Genomic DNA, 15393 nt, shown 5'->3' with positions numbered 1-15393 from the left:
GGGTTTCTGCCTCGTGGCCAAATTTCAGCCCTCCAGGTATTACCAACCCAGAGATAATGTTTTTAGGTCCGAAACCTCATTTCAAAACCAGCAGTAATTGCAACAGCCCTGTAACCTCTGCAAAGAAATACATGGCATTCTGTATGTCACTGCAAATGGTGGCCAAAAAGGCGGGAAGGGGAACAAACGGCCATAAATATTCAAACACAGTTACCCCCTTCCCTCCCGGCCTGATCCCAGTGTAGATGTTTGGTGCAATCACATCACAGGGCGGGAACACATAAAACAAAGGGGAATACATTTTGTGCTGAAGCAGGGGACTGCAGAAATACATGTATACGATTCCATTAACCCCTCGCATCCTGCACGAGTATAGGGGCTAACAACTGGGGGTTGACCCCTTTATTACACGCCTGGCAAGCCTATCATGACAATCCTGTGTTCCTGTGACCCTTACCAGCATTAGCACATGAGTGTCTGACCTAGCTACTGTGCATCCTAATGCTTGGCTTCGGCTAAGTATCTATTTGATTACTTCAACATTTGGTTTATTTCTGGACTGACACCCTATAGACTCTCACCTATGTGAAATATTGCACCTATGTTTTATAGCAGCCTATAGGAGTTCAAAACTACCTAGTTTAGGATACATTGTTTCTTTGATGATACATCTCAAGCTGTAATGCTATTTGATAATATGCATATCTTCCATTCTCACTAATTTTGTGTTAATGCTCTGCTTCACATAGGGAGCTTTACTGTTCCATCAGGCTCTTGTGTCAGAGCTGCGGCCAGTCAGTGAGGTGGGAGGCGGATTGCATGCCTCCACACCATGTATGCTAATTAGATCATTCTTGAGGAGGGCTGGCAGAGGTTGTATTGTATAGTGCATTTACATACAGTAGGTGTAAATTATAATCACCTTACTTATAGGATTCTGAGGATTGTTTTAATCCATTGATGTTGTCTGTGATGTTAATATTAATACATGTTGATACTTTAGTACACCAGGGTACTTTTGTTGGGATACTTTTCCTTCTCTCTTTGTTTCCATTTGTACATTGTCCCTAGCACCGTCAGCAGTTGTACACTTTATACATATATTTAGCAGACTTTCGTACTTACAATCTCAGGGTCTGTTGCAGTCATCCTTTCGTGTTATACACACACATATATATACTGTACACACAACATGACTTTCTTTCTTTAATATACAACCAAAAAGGATAGTTGTAACTAGTTTATTAGTACAATAAAAATGTACATGAGACGCTGAACATTTGCTATGCCTTTTTATTTTTCTATTATTTCTTAGATTACCTTATATTGGCAACTTTTGGAATTGCAATATTGTGGACATATCTGTGCTAGGAGCAAAAAGGAGTTAATTAGGTTACATAGTTAATGTGTAAATTGAGGGAATAGGAAAATACCAGAATTAGTCTTTCAAGACACCACAGTAAAATGTTTTAATAAGGATCCAGACGGGAGACAATTTTAGATAAGGTAATGTCACAGACATGAGCAGAGTGATTGGGCATCGAAGGCAATAGTGAGCTAGAGGAAGACTATAACTTGTAACCAACAGATTTAGGCACAATAAGGTAAATGATTATCTATTGATGTCATTTCTGCAGTTTGGGCAAAGCAGAGGTGAGAAAGAAGAGAACGAAGGAGAAAGAGGAAAATGCGAAAATCCATAATTTGCTAATAATACCAGTCTTGTTAAATACACAAGAAACTATTTTCTATTATTTGATAGCACAATACTGGTACCATTCTGCCAATGAAAAAGCTGCTTGTGAGTGTTTTATCATAGTGCTTACTGAGGAGTTACAAAATAACTGGGAAATGGGACATGCCACTGTCACTTTTTACGTAACGGTTTATTGTATTTAATTTAATTCCTGTACAAGTATTATAACAAACCCCAAATCACCTGTTTTATATTTCTATATTTAAAATGAATCGTTTCCACCCAACTGCTTAAAGGACATGCAGAAAAAGTGTACTAGAGACCCCGTCAACAGTAAGGGAGCTCATAATAGACAAGAACATACAAAAAACTCAACTGGTGTTCAGGATACCAAAATCAGTAAACCGATTTGTTCTACAACTACTAGTTTCGTAACGCAGTCATTTCTGTACTGACAACATGGATATGTTACTAGTAAATTACTAGTACGTGCACTTGTCTGTAATATAAGTACAGCAGGACCATGCAAATTAACACCCTAGCAAACTGTTTGGACAATTACCAAACATAAAACATTAATCTCTTTAGAAATTCTGCATACATATTTAAAAATAAAGTTAAATGCAGTAAGTACAAAATCACCAAACTAGAATGGTCACATAATTGCAATGTTAAAAATAATTAGGTATTTAAATAATATTCTGTGTCTTACATTAAAACAGCATTTACTGAAATACAGCATGGCTATGGTGTTATGCAAGGGTGGCCAACTCCAGCCCTCAAGGGCCACCAACAGGTCAGGCTTTCAGGATTATCCCTGCCTCAGCACAGGCGGCTCAGTCACGACCGAGCCACTGCTTGAGCTAGCTGTGCTGAAGCAGGGATATCCTGAAATCTTAACCTGCTGGTGGCCCTTGAAGATTGGAGTTGGCTACCCCTGGTCTTAGGCATACAAGTTATAACTGGTGTCTGTATTACATGCAAACATCTTCTAATAATAATGTTTACAAATAGTTTCCCCTGTGTTAACATGAATATTCTACAATATTTCAGTACAAGTATATATAAATACTTTATACATCTTCACAGTTACAAACTTTTGCCATTCCCATTTCACAATATTTTAAATAAAATAAACTAACATCTGGAATCTTCAGCATTAAAATTAAAATGCAATTTCTGTACAAGCATTATTTGATGTAAACTTCTCTTAAAGTGCCTAATGCATGATCCTTTTAACATCTGAGCACTGATTGCATTGGGCAGATTTGTGTATACTTATTGCTTAAAACCCTCTTCTCAACTTCCTACAAAATACATTGTTTTATTATGGATTAAATAGGGAAAAAAGTAATCATATATACTTAATGTCAAAGCATTCAGTTATAGGATTGTAATATCTTTGGTGTCAGTTGGGCTTGTGATACAGGAATCCAAAATATCAGAATAATATCCAAACAGACATGACTTCCCAGGCAATTTTGAGACAATTCGAGATATCTTGATAAAGTCCAAAGTGATCTGAATGTGATAGCTTAAAGTCAGAAATTGCTGCTTGGTCAGCAGAGACTCAACTACAGTAGTTACTCTGAAAATGAGAACGCAAAGTGCCACATATGATCATTTGCATCACATGCACTGGGAATTTGTACTTTACCAACCACATGGACAGCAGTTGAACATATTGGCCAGCCAATACTTTGTAAATTAATTCTTATTTTGAGTATGTGAAAATACATTATTGAGAACCTAAATTCTCAAATTAGCATCAACAAAAAAACTGCAATGTTCTGATCATGATGGTAATCCATGGAAAAAGTCAAGAAAAATATCCTACATATTTTCTTGAAGAAGAAAAAAGAGCTGATTTTCTTGCTACCCACGTCAAACAGAACAAACAAATTGCTTAGATCCAGTGGCTCATTTAGATTTGTGGTGCTTTGCACTTAAGTGATCAACAAACACCCTCTGTCACTGTTACTGTTTTATTCTCTACCTTTTTTCTATCTTCAATATACAATGCAGAGTAAATGCTAATGGTTTCCAGGCACCACTTTATAGAGAGGTATTTGGGGACAGTATCCAGATGAGAACACGTTGTGCCCGCCAGGTAATGCAACACAGGGAAATTTTACTTCCCTCATACAGAGCCCTTCTCTGGGTTCTATCTGTGTACTATATATTTACCTCCTCTGCACCTGCTCTTTAATTAAACATAGGACATAATTACATAGGAGAGAAGTCCTTTTCATCTGTTTTTGTATTCCTTCATATATACTCAGTATACATTTCTGTGTGCTACTTGGTGAAATTAGGACTACTGAATGTAGACGCTGTATGCTACTTTTTGTTACAATGCCAATATTATCTTTTTCCAAGTACTAAACAGCACAAACAGAGACCGGCCCATATTTACTAAGCAGTGCTATTCCACAAGACACCCTCTGGTACTGGGAGATACTGTCTGGCCCATTCTAGTGAATGGTGTCTTATGGAATAGCCCCGCTTAGTAAACATGGCGCATAAAATAAACGTTGGTTGCGTTTACGCGAGATGGAAACATAGGGAAAACATAGCTAGCAGTTTTATAATATATTAAAGTCAAATGTGTGTCTCAGTTTGTTTTGGTATCAGTGAAAAGTTGTAAAAAAATAAATAAAAGGCGTGATTAAAAACAGTGTTAATAGATGGTATGCCCCTATTACAAATATCACTTTATCATTGAATAATTATATTTCTTTAGCATAAATATTTCAGTGCTCACAATGTTAAAGGGAAATATGCCAGTCAAAATCTAAAATCACCTCTATTGTTGTCTTGCTGAGACAGAAGGGTAAAACCTATGAGCACACTTTGAATCTTCAGTGTTTGTGGTCTGTATTTTACAGTGTTCTTTGTTTAAAGGACAGGGGATTTCTCAACTTCAATTTGCATTTTGGTGCTTTACACAACTGTTGCTGGCCTGCGGTCCATCTCTGCTTCCAGCTTGACCATCTGCTGCATCTCCTTTGCCTAAGGCCAAACACAAAGAGAAACATGTGACGTTGGCATACAGTAAATGGCATGTACAGTAGGATGGACTAACGATATGTGCTATTGTCTTTCTTGTTGGAAGAGTCTGCAACATATTGCCCTGCAATGATTTCAGTCTCTTCCAGCAAGAAGCTCATTCACTGACCCCAGTCCTTTTCTATGCAGTTTGTTAAAAAGGAAATAGGACACAAGGAAGAGTTCAAAAGGACCAAAAAACGATGTATTATTTGCAAACGCTTTAACCCATATTTGTCTGCATGACTGTGTCAGGTAACAAGCCAGTGATTTTCTTGGAGAAGCTAGAAGTGACTTTATATTTGCCCATCTCTTTCAAGAATTTACAACTGAATTAGTGTTCAATAATCAGGAGACTGGACAATCTAAAGCGAGCTGTTTGGAACATGACTGACGATTGATTGTTTATGTCATTACTAGAACGTGCACTTGACACATTAGATACTTATTAGACCCACTTGTCCTGGAGAAGTAACTCAATGTATTGCAGACCTGTCTAGCAAAGGGTTTGAAGCTTTCCTTTGAGAGAATATTCATATAAAAATATATTTTATAATAAAATATGCAACAGAAGCTAGTGCCCGACTTAATGATTCAGAGTATTGCTTTGCGTTTTGTTGTGGAATGAAACATACAGTAAAATAATGTATATGGAGAAAATATTACTATTTGTCACTTAACGTGTATGGGCTACCTGGTTACGGTTTGAAACAATGAGCGATACCTTTATTCAGTGGTTTTCAACCTTTTTTGAGCACGGGCACCCCATGAGGATATTTAAAAATCCCCATAGCACACTTATCACCTGTCTCTACACTTTCCACATTCATGGCTGGGAGGTTCCGCAGTTCCTCTCTCTCCCCTGTGCCGGGCTGAGAGAGGAAAGTGAGTAGAGGCGAATCAGAGTCTTTCAGTCGCTAGGCAGTGAAATCGAACATTAAGCCGCTGGTATTTGGCCGCCAAGGGACCCTTCACCGCCGCTGCTGGACATTCAGCCACCGGCCGTTTCGCCAATAAGGTAAGTTAATTTAAGGGGTTTTAGCAGTTTGGGTAGGGGGCTTAGGATAGAGGTTTTAGGATAAAGGTTAGCTTTTTAGGGTAGGGGATTAAAGTAAGGGGTTAATGTTTTTAGGGTAGGGGATTAGGGCAAGGTTTTTAGGGCAGGGTATTGTTAGTATTAGGGGGGTTTAGGGTAAATGGTAAGGGTAAGGGGGAAGAGATGTCCCAGTGGTGAGGTAAGTCGCGGCTAAAAGCCGGTGGCTATCTGGTCACGGCAAAAACGGCCATGACCAAATGTCCTAGACTGGTCGGCAGAGTTTTCCCCCAAGGGCACTGGCAGACTTGGCAGAGGGTGGTTGCACCCTGCACCCTGGTTGAGAAGCACTCCCTTCATTTAATGTGTGTTTACATAAGTGACTATGGTTTTCCAAGGTTATTTTATTATTTATACCATTCGTACCATAATTCCAAGGTCCTGTGCAACAAAACATACTTTCTATTTGTGGTTACATCTCCTTTGAACATTTTAAGTTCAGGGGAAATTATTTATAGTCACCTTTAAGGTGAGATACTGAGAATGTCAAAACACTTCCAGCCACCCACAATCTTCTATTGAAGGGTAACTTACACACATTATAGCCTTACTATGGTAGAAAATGATGCATACATGAAATATGAATTCAGTTTCTACACAGGAGTAAAGAATCAGTCACGTTTTATTTCTGATATCACTTATAGCATGTCTAAGATCTTGTATCTTCTTTCTTCTTAATTTCTTGTTTTACTCTGTAACCAGGTACTCTGAAGTGCCAAGCAGCATGTTTATGAAATAATGGGTGCCATGCAAAAAATGGTGGCATTATTCAATGATTTTTAGCCTCTTTGATCATTCTTGTGTCAAATGTATCACAAATTAAACATAGCCGTATCTGGACTCCAGAAATGAAAATTAATTTTTCGGTTTAGTTTGTCATTTTATTTTTAGGAAACAGTTTGAACCGAATGTAGCGAGGATAGAACAGTACATGCTAGTGATGCTATGTTGTTTATATGCTTTCTTCATTCTAACCCACTGAGACAACAAAGCAGAGTCTTCCCCCACAGTAGCAGACTGCTGATCATTGCCAATGTTACTGAAGGCATCGGTGGATGCATAGAGAGCTGGTAGATTTTGGAGCGATAAGGGCGCAGGGTCCTTGCTTTTGGTCATCGGAAGTGTCTTAGCACACAAAGTATACATTTACTTGGCAACATGATTATTTTCAAGGGGGTACTACACACAATTAGTTTTGACAGTAGCTGCATTAGAATAATTCTGCACTAGTAAAATAATGTTTAAGGACTAGCAAATGATAAGAGGAGATGTGAGAAGACCAATCATACCTTGTGAGTGAGACACTGCATGGCAGGATTTCAAAAGCTGCATGTACAAAAACAACAATGTCAACATTATGCAATATGATATGAAGCAAATAAAACAAAGTAAAAAACAACTGAAGAATGTATGAAATAACAAGGTGTTATAGCAGACAACACTTTATGGACACTTAGCAATGTATTGAGTATTGGTACAATACTAACCAGATGAGTATGACAAGTTACCAACAATACTACGCTGTTTATCACAAAATATCACCCAAGACTTGATCTACAGCTAGATTTAGTTGGGAATTTAATGGCAGGTCATAGAAAAAAATATATTCTCCCAGTTAAAGCTATAAACATGCATCGTTCCTCTGACATTGATCTAAATTTGAGTTTTGTTAAGTGGCACAATAACATGTGTTCCCTCATCCAGTTATAATTCCAATTCAGCATAGAGTTTGCACATGAACTACAAATATAGTGTGAGCTAATCATTTTCTTTGACTTCAATAAGTCTACAGAAGATCCCTTTGTAAAGAAAAAAGCTCAGAGGCAAGTTTGGAGGTACGGAAGAGCCGGGCAATTGGTTTCCTATTTCATATATGCAAATAGGATTACCAGGTGTCCTGTATTGAACCAGACTGTCCTGTATTTGTACACTCTGTCCAGTAAAAAATGAGAGTAAATACTGGACATGTATGTGTCTTGTATTACGTCTCTGGACATAGTTATTTGACCGGCTTGGGGACCCGTGGGATTTCCCCGTGCAGGGAGTGAGTAGGGCTGTTGCTCGGGGGCTGGGCAGCGTCCTCCATCCTGATTGGCTGCATTACCCAGCCACAGCCAATCAGGAGGTGGTGTCAGGAGCTTGGTTGGTGGGGCCAAAGAGAGGAGGAAACAGCATGGAGCGGAGAGATGTGTGTGTGTGTCTTGAGCGTGTTGCATCTTTCACCACTGTGTCCAGTATTTTTGGAGAAGCCATATGGCAATCCTGTATGCAAAACCCCCGAGGATTATCTCAAATAATGTATTTGCTGTTTTTGCTATGGATGTTGTAGAAGTAAAGTAAAACATCTGTGTCTGTGTGTGTGTGTGTGCGCGTATGAATATATATATATATATATAGACCATACATATATATATATATATATATAGACCATACGATAACGGTTGCAACACGACATCAAGGGACAGCACGCAGGTAAGTAAATCATGAATTTTCTATATTTGATAGAAGACACAAAAAACGACAATTCGGTCCCCCAGTGGGACCTTTCTCAAGGTGGTGCACCACCTTGAGAAAGGTCCCACTGGGGGACCGAAACGTCGGTTTTTGTGTCTTCTATCAAATATAGAGCTGGCCTAGCCCGCATGGGTGGCTACAGCTATTGACCGGGGGGTGCGCCCACCCCCCCCCCCACCAGCTAGGCTGGTGGTCGCGTGCGCGATCAGGGAAGGCAGTTGGGGCAGTTGGTTTTTTAAATAGAGCCAAGGAACAAGCAACTGCCACTTGTTCCTTGTCGTTCAAACTGTTTGGACACTCTCCTCTCCTCTCCTACATTTTAGTAGGTTAATCGGTTTAATCGCGCAGTGGGCCCCCCTCCCGGGGTGAGGGACCTCCCTCCCCTCCTCGTGGTGAGGGACCCTCCGCCCCCCCTCTCCCTCCGTGTGTTTTTTGCCGGTTTTGCCGGTGCTCGGGTGGGGCGGGGGGGATGCAGGTAGGGCTGGTGTTTTTTCCTGCCTTTCGTTTTGGCCGCGCTGTTTGTTTGGCGGCAGCGGCGGGGGGGAGGAGGCGAGAGACGAGGAGAGTGACTCCTACCTGGGCTGATGCGTGGAGGAAGGCGCATCGGCTTGGAGGAGGTTTTTTCTGGCGCCGCTTGCGAGGGTGGTCCGGCGCTGTGGGCCCTGTTCCTGTCCTCCTATTGTGGACTCTCCCAACCCACGCTTAGCCGTGCGGTTGGGCTAGTGGCAAGGGAAGGTCTGTGTGGTCACATGTGGGTTTGGGCGGAAGCAGCGCATGGGTTTCATGTGGTCCCGCCTCCTGACGATGATCAGGGGGTGGGGGGTGTCAGGGGGGCTGGGGGCAAGGCTGTTGTTACGGCTGGGGGGGGGCAGTTGGTGATTTGGCTGGAATGGTGGGCTTTTGCCCCCTCCTCCCCCCCCCCCATCCTCCCTCCCCCCCATCCTCCCTCCTCCTCGGGGAGATATTGGCCCTCTTCCTTCCCCCCCCCTTTTTTCTTTTCCACTCTTCTACACAGTGGGAGGTGGTCAGGTGGGGCTGTCCATTAAAAATAAATAAATAAATAAATAAATAATTAATTAAATAAATAAAATTAAAAAAAAAAAAAAAGTTTAAAAAAAAAACAAACAAAAAAAATACGCCTTTTAAGGTTGATCTTGGTTGTGGTTATTGGAAGCCAATCCTAAGGTTATTCGTGTCGTGGGTGACATCATACTTTAAAAAAAAATAAAAAAAATGACAGCAATGGTTGGTTGGATGTTAGGGCGCTAAGGGATGGAGGTGGGGGGCGTTAAGGTGCTAAGGATACAAGCATTAATGCGGAATTTTTTGTGTTATTACAGCTTAAGAGCGGTTCTAAGTCTAATTCAAGTGAACTGGTTTTCGTGGAAAGATCAGCTAGGCAAGAGTTCAAGAGTAGTTTGCTGGCAGGATTTAGGTGGTGAAATTAAACCAGTGTTTGACGAGCCATTGGCTAAATTACAGCGCTAATAGCGATGTCCTTTCAGGTCAGCACCATGCAGCTTTTGGCGGAGGCGCACAACCATGAGGAAGGATGGTTTCAGAAGCAGATGTGTGCACTAGTGCTGAAAGCTGGGAGTGATCAAGGAAGTTTGGGCAGTCGTGAAAACGCGAGAGGACAGGGCGGTTCCCATGCTACCTGCGCTGAGGCGTGGCCATCATCAAGTGATGAAGGGGGTCCTAGTAACGGAGCATGGGAAGCGTTGGTGGTGCAGAAGGGTATGTCACGGCGGAGTTTTTGGAAATCACAGCCTATTTGGTTAAAGGCTGGGGGACTTTTGGGAGGAGCCTGGAGATGGGTCCCCCCCCCAAAAAAACAAACAAACAAAAAAAAAAAACGGGTGTTGGACTTGGGTCCCCACAAAAACAGGCGTGGGACATGGGTCCCTGGGAAAAACAAGGGTGGGACATGGGTCTCTGGAAAAACAGGTGTGGGACATGGGTCCCTGGGAAAAACAAGGGTGGGACATGGGTCCCTGGAAAAACAGGGGTGGGACATGGGTCCCAACCTTATATAAAAAAGGAAGAGCCTGGATGGAGGCGAGCAGTAGGCGGCTAAGGGTTCCCTCCCTCCCCCCACAAAAAAAAAAAAAAGAAGGGGGGGAGGTTGGGAGGGGGTCGACATGCTCGCCATTGCCGGTTACTGGTGAAAGGAAGGCTGGCAAAGGATGGTTGGTAAATAAAAAAATAAAAAAAGAGGTTGGGGGGTTTGGTCCCAGCCTGGAAGGGAACGTAAGGTAAAGGATTGGTCCTTTTTTAAAAAAAATAAAAAATAAAGAGTTTATTCAGGAATAAAGGTTAGCCTAATTGGGGGTTTAATATTTGCTTCCTCATTTACAGGTAAATCTGGAACGGCCGGGACGCGGTCGACCTCGCTTCGTGGCGCTGGTACGTCGTCCACGGCTTGCAAGCGGTCCGGGACTCGGGTTGAGCTTGCTGTCAGAGGCTTGGAGGACAAGAGTCTTGGGGCAGGTCCCGACAGGCGGTTTAAATCACCGCCGGGGACTGGGGCATCGAAGGGTAAGCGTAAAAGAGTTGCTTGTTTGGGAAATAAGGGTGTTACCTTGCCGGGCATTGTTAGCTCTCCTGGGCCACAGGTGTTGGATTTGGGGTTAGCGGGCGATGCCGAGGCAAGAATGATTAGTGCGGTGGTTAAGGGCGTTCAGTTAGCATTATTGCCGATGACAACGTTATTATCCACTAAGCAAGCAGTCGGGGCATGCAAGTCAAGCGAATGGCAGGGTGGGTCAGATTCAGTGCTTGACGGGGGGAGCTACCGTGGAACAGTGGGTGGAGAGGTGGCTCAGTTGTCTTTGGGTATGGAGAGTACCGTAGGTTGTACCCTTAGCACAGTGCCGAAAGTTATTCAAGATGAGTTAGCAACGGCCACAGCATTGCAGGTGCAGGTGGCTGGAAAAGGAGCTGATTCAACGGCAGTTGTTAGTTTGTTAGGTGAGCATCCGGTGGTGAATTCAGGTGCTGGGCAGGGGACAGGGCTCGGAAGGCCATTGGCAGGTTCAAAAAGGCTGCCGGATGCGGCCTATGGGGACTCATGTACGACCATATCACGTTCCTTAGGCGTGCATTTGTCAAAGGAAGTAAAGGAAAAAATTTGGGCGGGTGATTATGTTGAGATTTTGTCATTGCTTCCGGGGTACAATGAAGCGGTAGCTAAATCCGAAAAGAAAGGGGAGGCTAAAAAGGAGGATGTGGAAAAGCGTCTTTTTCCACGCACGTTCAGTAATTGGTCGCAGGCATTTGGGATTTTGGCGGGAGTTGCGGGGGAAAAGGATCCGCAATTATGCTCGGCGCTTTTTAAGTATCAGGATACGATTAGAAAAGCGTTTCAGAAACACGGGGGTATGGGATGGTGGGCCTATGATGTGGAGTTTAGGCAGAGTATGGAAGCTAATAAAGGTGTGGTTACATGGAATTGTAAGGATGTGAATTTGTACTTGGAGCACATTTGAGGGAAGAGGGGGGTCGTCCTTTCGCGGGACAAATAGCCTCAAAGGGGTCTGGCGGGAGCATTTTCAGGTGCGCACATCAGGGAGAGGGCGTGCAGGTGGGAAGCAGTCGGGGGTATGTTGGGGTTACAACGAGTTAAGATGCAGATTTGAGAATTGTAGATTCCAGCACACTTGTGCTGGGTGTGGGGGTCAGCATCCCAAATCAAGGTGCTTTAAGAAAGATAGTAAGGGTTTCAAGGGAGCAGGACAGCAGGCTGTTCAGGAAGGCGGGAACGCCAGTTTCAGCAGAGGCAATGGCGCCTTGGCTGGAAAAATACCCCAATAGACGGGCAGCTAGCTTATTACGAGAGGGGTTTAGGGAAGGATTCGGGATCCCCTTTGAGTATCAGGATGGATCGGGGGGCGAGAGGAATTTGAAGTCGGTCAGGTTGAATGGGGATGTGGCAAAAGAAAAAATTGATAAAGAGATTGAGTTGGGCAGAATGGCGGGTCCTTTCCTTTCCCCGCCCCTGAGAAATCTTAGGGTGTCACCGTTGGGGGTGGTTCCGAAAAAGGAGGCGGGGGCATTCAGGTTAATTCAACATCTGTCTTACCCGAAAGGGTCGTCAGTTAATGACGGGATAGATAGGGACTTATGCTCCGTAAGCTATGCCACTGTTGATCAGGCGGCGGCTTTGGTGGGAAGGATGGGGCAGGGGGCATTGATGGCGAAGGCTGACGTTAAGTCAGCTTTCAGACTCTTGCCGGTACATCCAGATTGTTTTCATTTATTGGGCTGTATGTTGGAAGGGCGTTATTTTGTTCACCTTTATTTACCTATGGGTTGTGCATTGTCTTGTTTTTATTTTGAAACATTCAGCACATTTTTGGAGTGGGTGGTCTGCAAAAGGGTGCAGGCAGCAGGGATCATACATTATTTGGATGATTTCCTTTTCGTTGGTCCACAGGGGTCTGATTTGTGCGCAAGGTGGCTTTTTCAATTTTCAGCCATGGCGCGCGAATTTGGGGTTCCTTTGGCGAATGAAAAAACAGTGGCACCCACAACCACTCTCAGTTTTCTGGGCATAGTAATTGATTCAGTGAACAGGGAGTATAGGTTACCTCCTGAGAAGTTAGTTGTTTTGGAGAGTATGATATAGGATTTCATGCTTCTTAGGAAGGCCTCATTAAGACAGTTTCAGGTTTTGATGGGCCATTTGGTGTTTGCAGCCCGCATTATGCCTGTGGGAAGGGTGTTTTCCAGGCGCTTGTCAGCAGCTACAGTGGGGGTAAGGCGTCTCAACCACTTCATTCGGGTCACAACGGAAATCCGGAAGGATTTGGCGGTGTGGCTAAAATTCTTACAGAGTTACAATGGGAGGACGTTGTGGAGGGGGCGTCCAGCGCGGAACGCTGAGCTGCAGCTATTTACGGATGCGGCTGGGTCAGTAGGGTTTGGTGCATATTTTAATGGAGCTTGGTGTGCGGAGGAATGGCCAGAGGATTGGCGAGGGACTCAGCCTATCAGGAATCTGACATTTTTGGAACTTTTCCCTTTACTAGTGGCTGTACATCTTTGGGGGGACAAGTTTGCTAACAGGGAGGTGACGTTTTGGTCCGACAACTTGGGTGTGGTGGAGGCTGTGAATAATTTTGGTTCACGGTCCCCACCAGTGTTGGTTCTGTTGAGGCATTTTGTGTTACAGTGTTTACAGCTTAATATAGGTTTCAAGGCTAGGCACGTTCCTGGGGTGGAGAACAACATTGCTGATGCATTATCACGTTTGCAGATGGAGCTGTTTCGGAGGTTGGCACTGGGGGCGGAGACCCAGGGCGAACGGTGCCCAGCAGTCTTGTGGGATCTGGTGTTGGAGGTGTGATTGATTTAATCAAGGCTTCACTCGCCCCGGGTACGTGGGGTGCTTATGTGGCTGGTTGGCGAGAATTTCGGGAGGCGGAAAGGATGGCGGGAGGAAAGATCTCGGAGGTAGACATTTTTCTGGGTCACATGATGAGTTTGAGGGACAAGGGTTTAGCTGGTGGATCCATAGGGAGAAAGATGGCGGGTATATCGTTCTTCCTTAGGGTGAATGGTAGGGTTGATGTGTCCAAGTGTTTTGTGGTAAGGAAGGTGCTAGCAGGTTTGGTTAAAGGGATAACTAGCAGGGATGGCAGAAGACCAGTGACGCCGGCAATTTTGGAGGGTTTGTTGCGGGCCACAGACGTGGTATGCTCTTCCAGTTTTGAGGCAGTACTTTTTAAGGCCACATTCATCCTAGCATTTTTTGCAGCTCTGCGAGCAGGTGAATTGGTTTGTGTTTCCAAGAAGGGAGGGGGTGGCTTGCAGCGGGCTGACGTAAGTTTAGGAGAAGGTTTGGTGAGGTTGCTGGTACCGAGGTCTAAAACGGATCAGAAAGGAAAGGGAGTGTGGATCTTGTTGAAGGGCTTACCTGGAAGTGTGGTGTGCCCAGTAAAAGCATTGGAAGATTATTTGGCCATTAGGCCAGAACAAGGGGGTCCACTGTTAGTGCACAAGAACGGGGGGGCATTGTCAAGGTTCCAATATTTGCGGGTCTTTCGGATGTGTCTCAAGCAGCAAGGGTTATAAGGGGGGCAGTATGGAACGCATTCTTTTCGCATTGGTGCAGCGACGGAAGCAGCACGCGTAGGGCTCGCGGTAGCAAAGATACGGAGGATTGGGCGCTGGAAGTCAGACAGTTACCGGACATACATCAGGCCGGATTTGGTAGGGGAGAATGTTGCACTAGAGTAGACACTCTGCCGTTGTTTTTCTTTTTGCCCACCATTTCTTTGCCTCCTCAGATTCTGTGGTAATTTGGATCGTGGGAGACTCAATGGTACACTGGGCGGGGAAGAGGGCGAATTCACGCCCCTACGGAAAGAATTTAGGTTTGAGTATGGATCAGGTGGAGGTAACGTGGTGGGGGATGAGAGGGATGCGGTGGGGACGGCTTTTTCCGCTGCTAATTTCTAGGGCCAGGGGTAGGAGGGCACCGGACATTATCATTATTCATGTTGGGGGTAATGATGGGGCAAAATTGCCGTCGATTGATTTATTCCAGCAGATTAAGCAAGATTTGGCGCGCATGTTAACGTTTTGGCCAGGGGTGCAATTAGTTTGGTCCGAGATAATATGCAGGTTGGTTTGGAAAGGTGCGCGTATCCCGGGGAGAGTTAACAAGATGAGGAAGAGGTTAAACAGAAAGGTGGGACATTTCTTGGTTCAATGTGGGGGTTGGGTCATTCGTCACCCGCAGTTTAGTTTTAAATTGGGTGGATGGTTTAGGGAAGATGGGGTACAGTTGTCGGATGTGGGGGTGGACATGTTTAATAATGATTTACAGGAAGGTTTGGAAGAGGTCATTAGGGGTATGGCGGTACGGGTCTGATTTAAGGGGGTTAAACAGGCCCGTTGGTGGTGGCAGTTGGGGGGGGTAGGTGCTTGTCCCCCCAGAAGTGGCTCGGGGCTGGTAATCGGGGGGTTTGAAGCGAGGGGGCAGGTCACCGGGACGTACTTCCGGGTGCCCCCTTTGCGTTGCCCAGCTCTGAGCATT

At 44.3% G+C, this 15393-nt stretch overlaps 1 protein-coding gene across 5 annotated transcripts in view; it reads right to left on the bottom strand.

The window, feature by feature from the left end:
- Positions 1-1227: 1227 nt before the first annotated feature.
- Positions 1228-15393, bottom strand: part of PLCB4 (phospholipase C beta 4) — a 335443-nt gene continuing 321277 nt past the window's right edge. For 4 of the 5 annotated variants that reach the window (XM_075596022.1, XM_075596021.1, XM_075596025.1 and 1 more), the window contains 2 exons: positions 7127-7163; positions 1228-4708 (listed from right to left, as the gene is read on the bottom strand). In XM_075596022.1, the coding sequence (XP_075452137.1) occupies positions 4620-4708; positions 7127-7163 (126 nt within the window). In that variant the 3' untranslated portion in view covers positions 1228-4619. The remainder of the gene's footprint in view (positions 4709-7126; positions 7164-15393) is intronic. The other variant, XM_075596024.1, reaches the window with a different exon arrangement.

Source organism: Ascaphus truei, chromosome 4, assembly GCF_040206685.1.
Source record: "Ascaphus truei isolate aAscTru1 chromosome 4, aAscTru1.hap1, whole genome shotgun sequence".
Lineage (NCBI taxonomy): Eukaryota > Metazoa > Chordata > Amphibia > Anura > Ascaphidae > Ascaphus > Ascaphus truei.
This window is presented reverse-complemented; position numbering and strand designations above follow the sequence as displayed.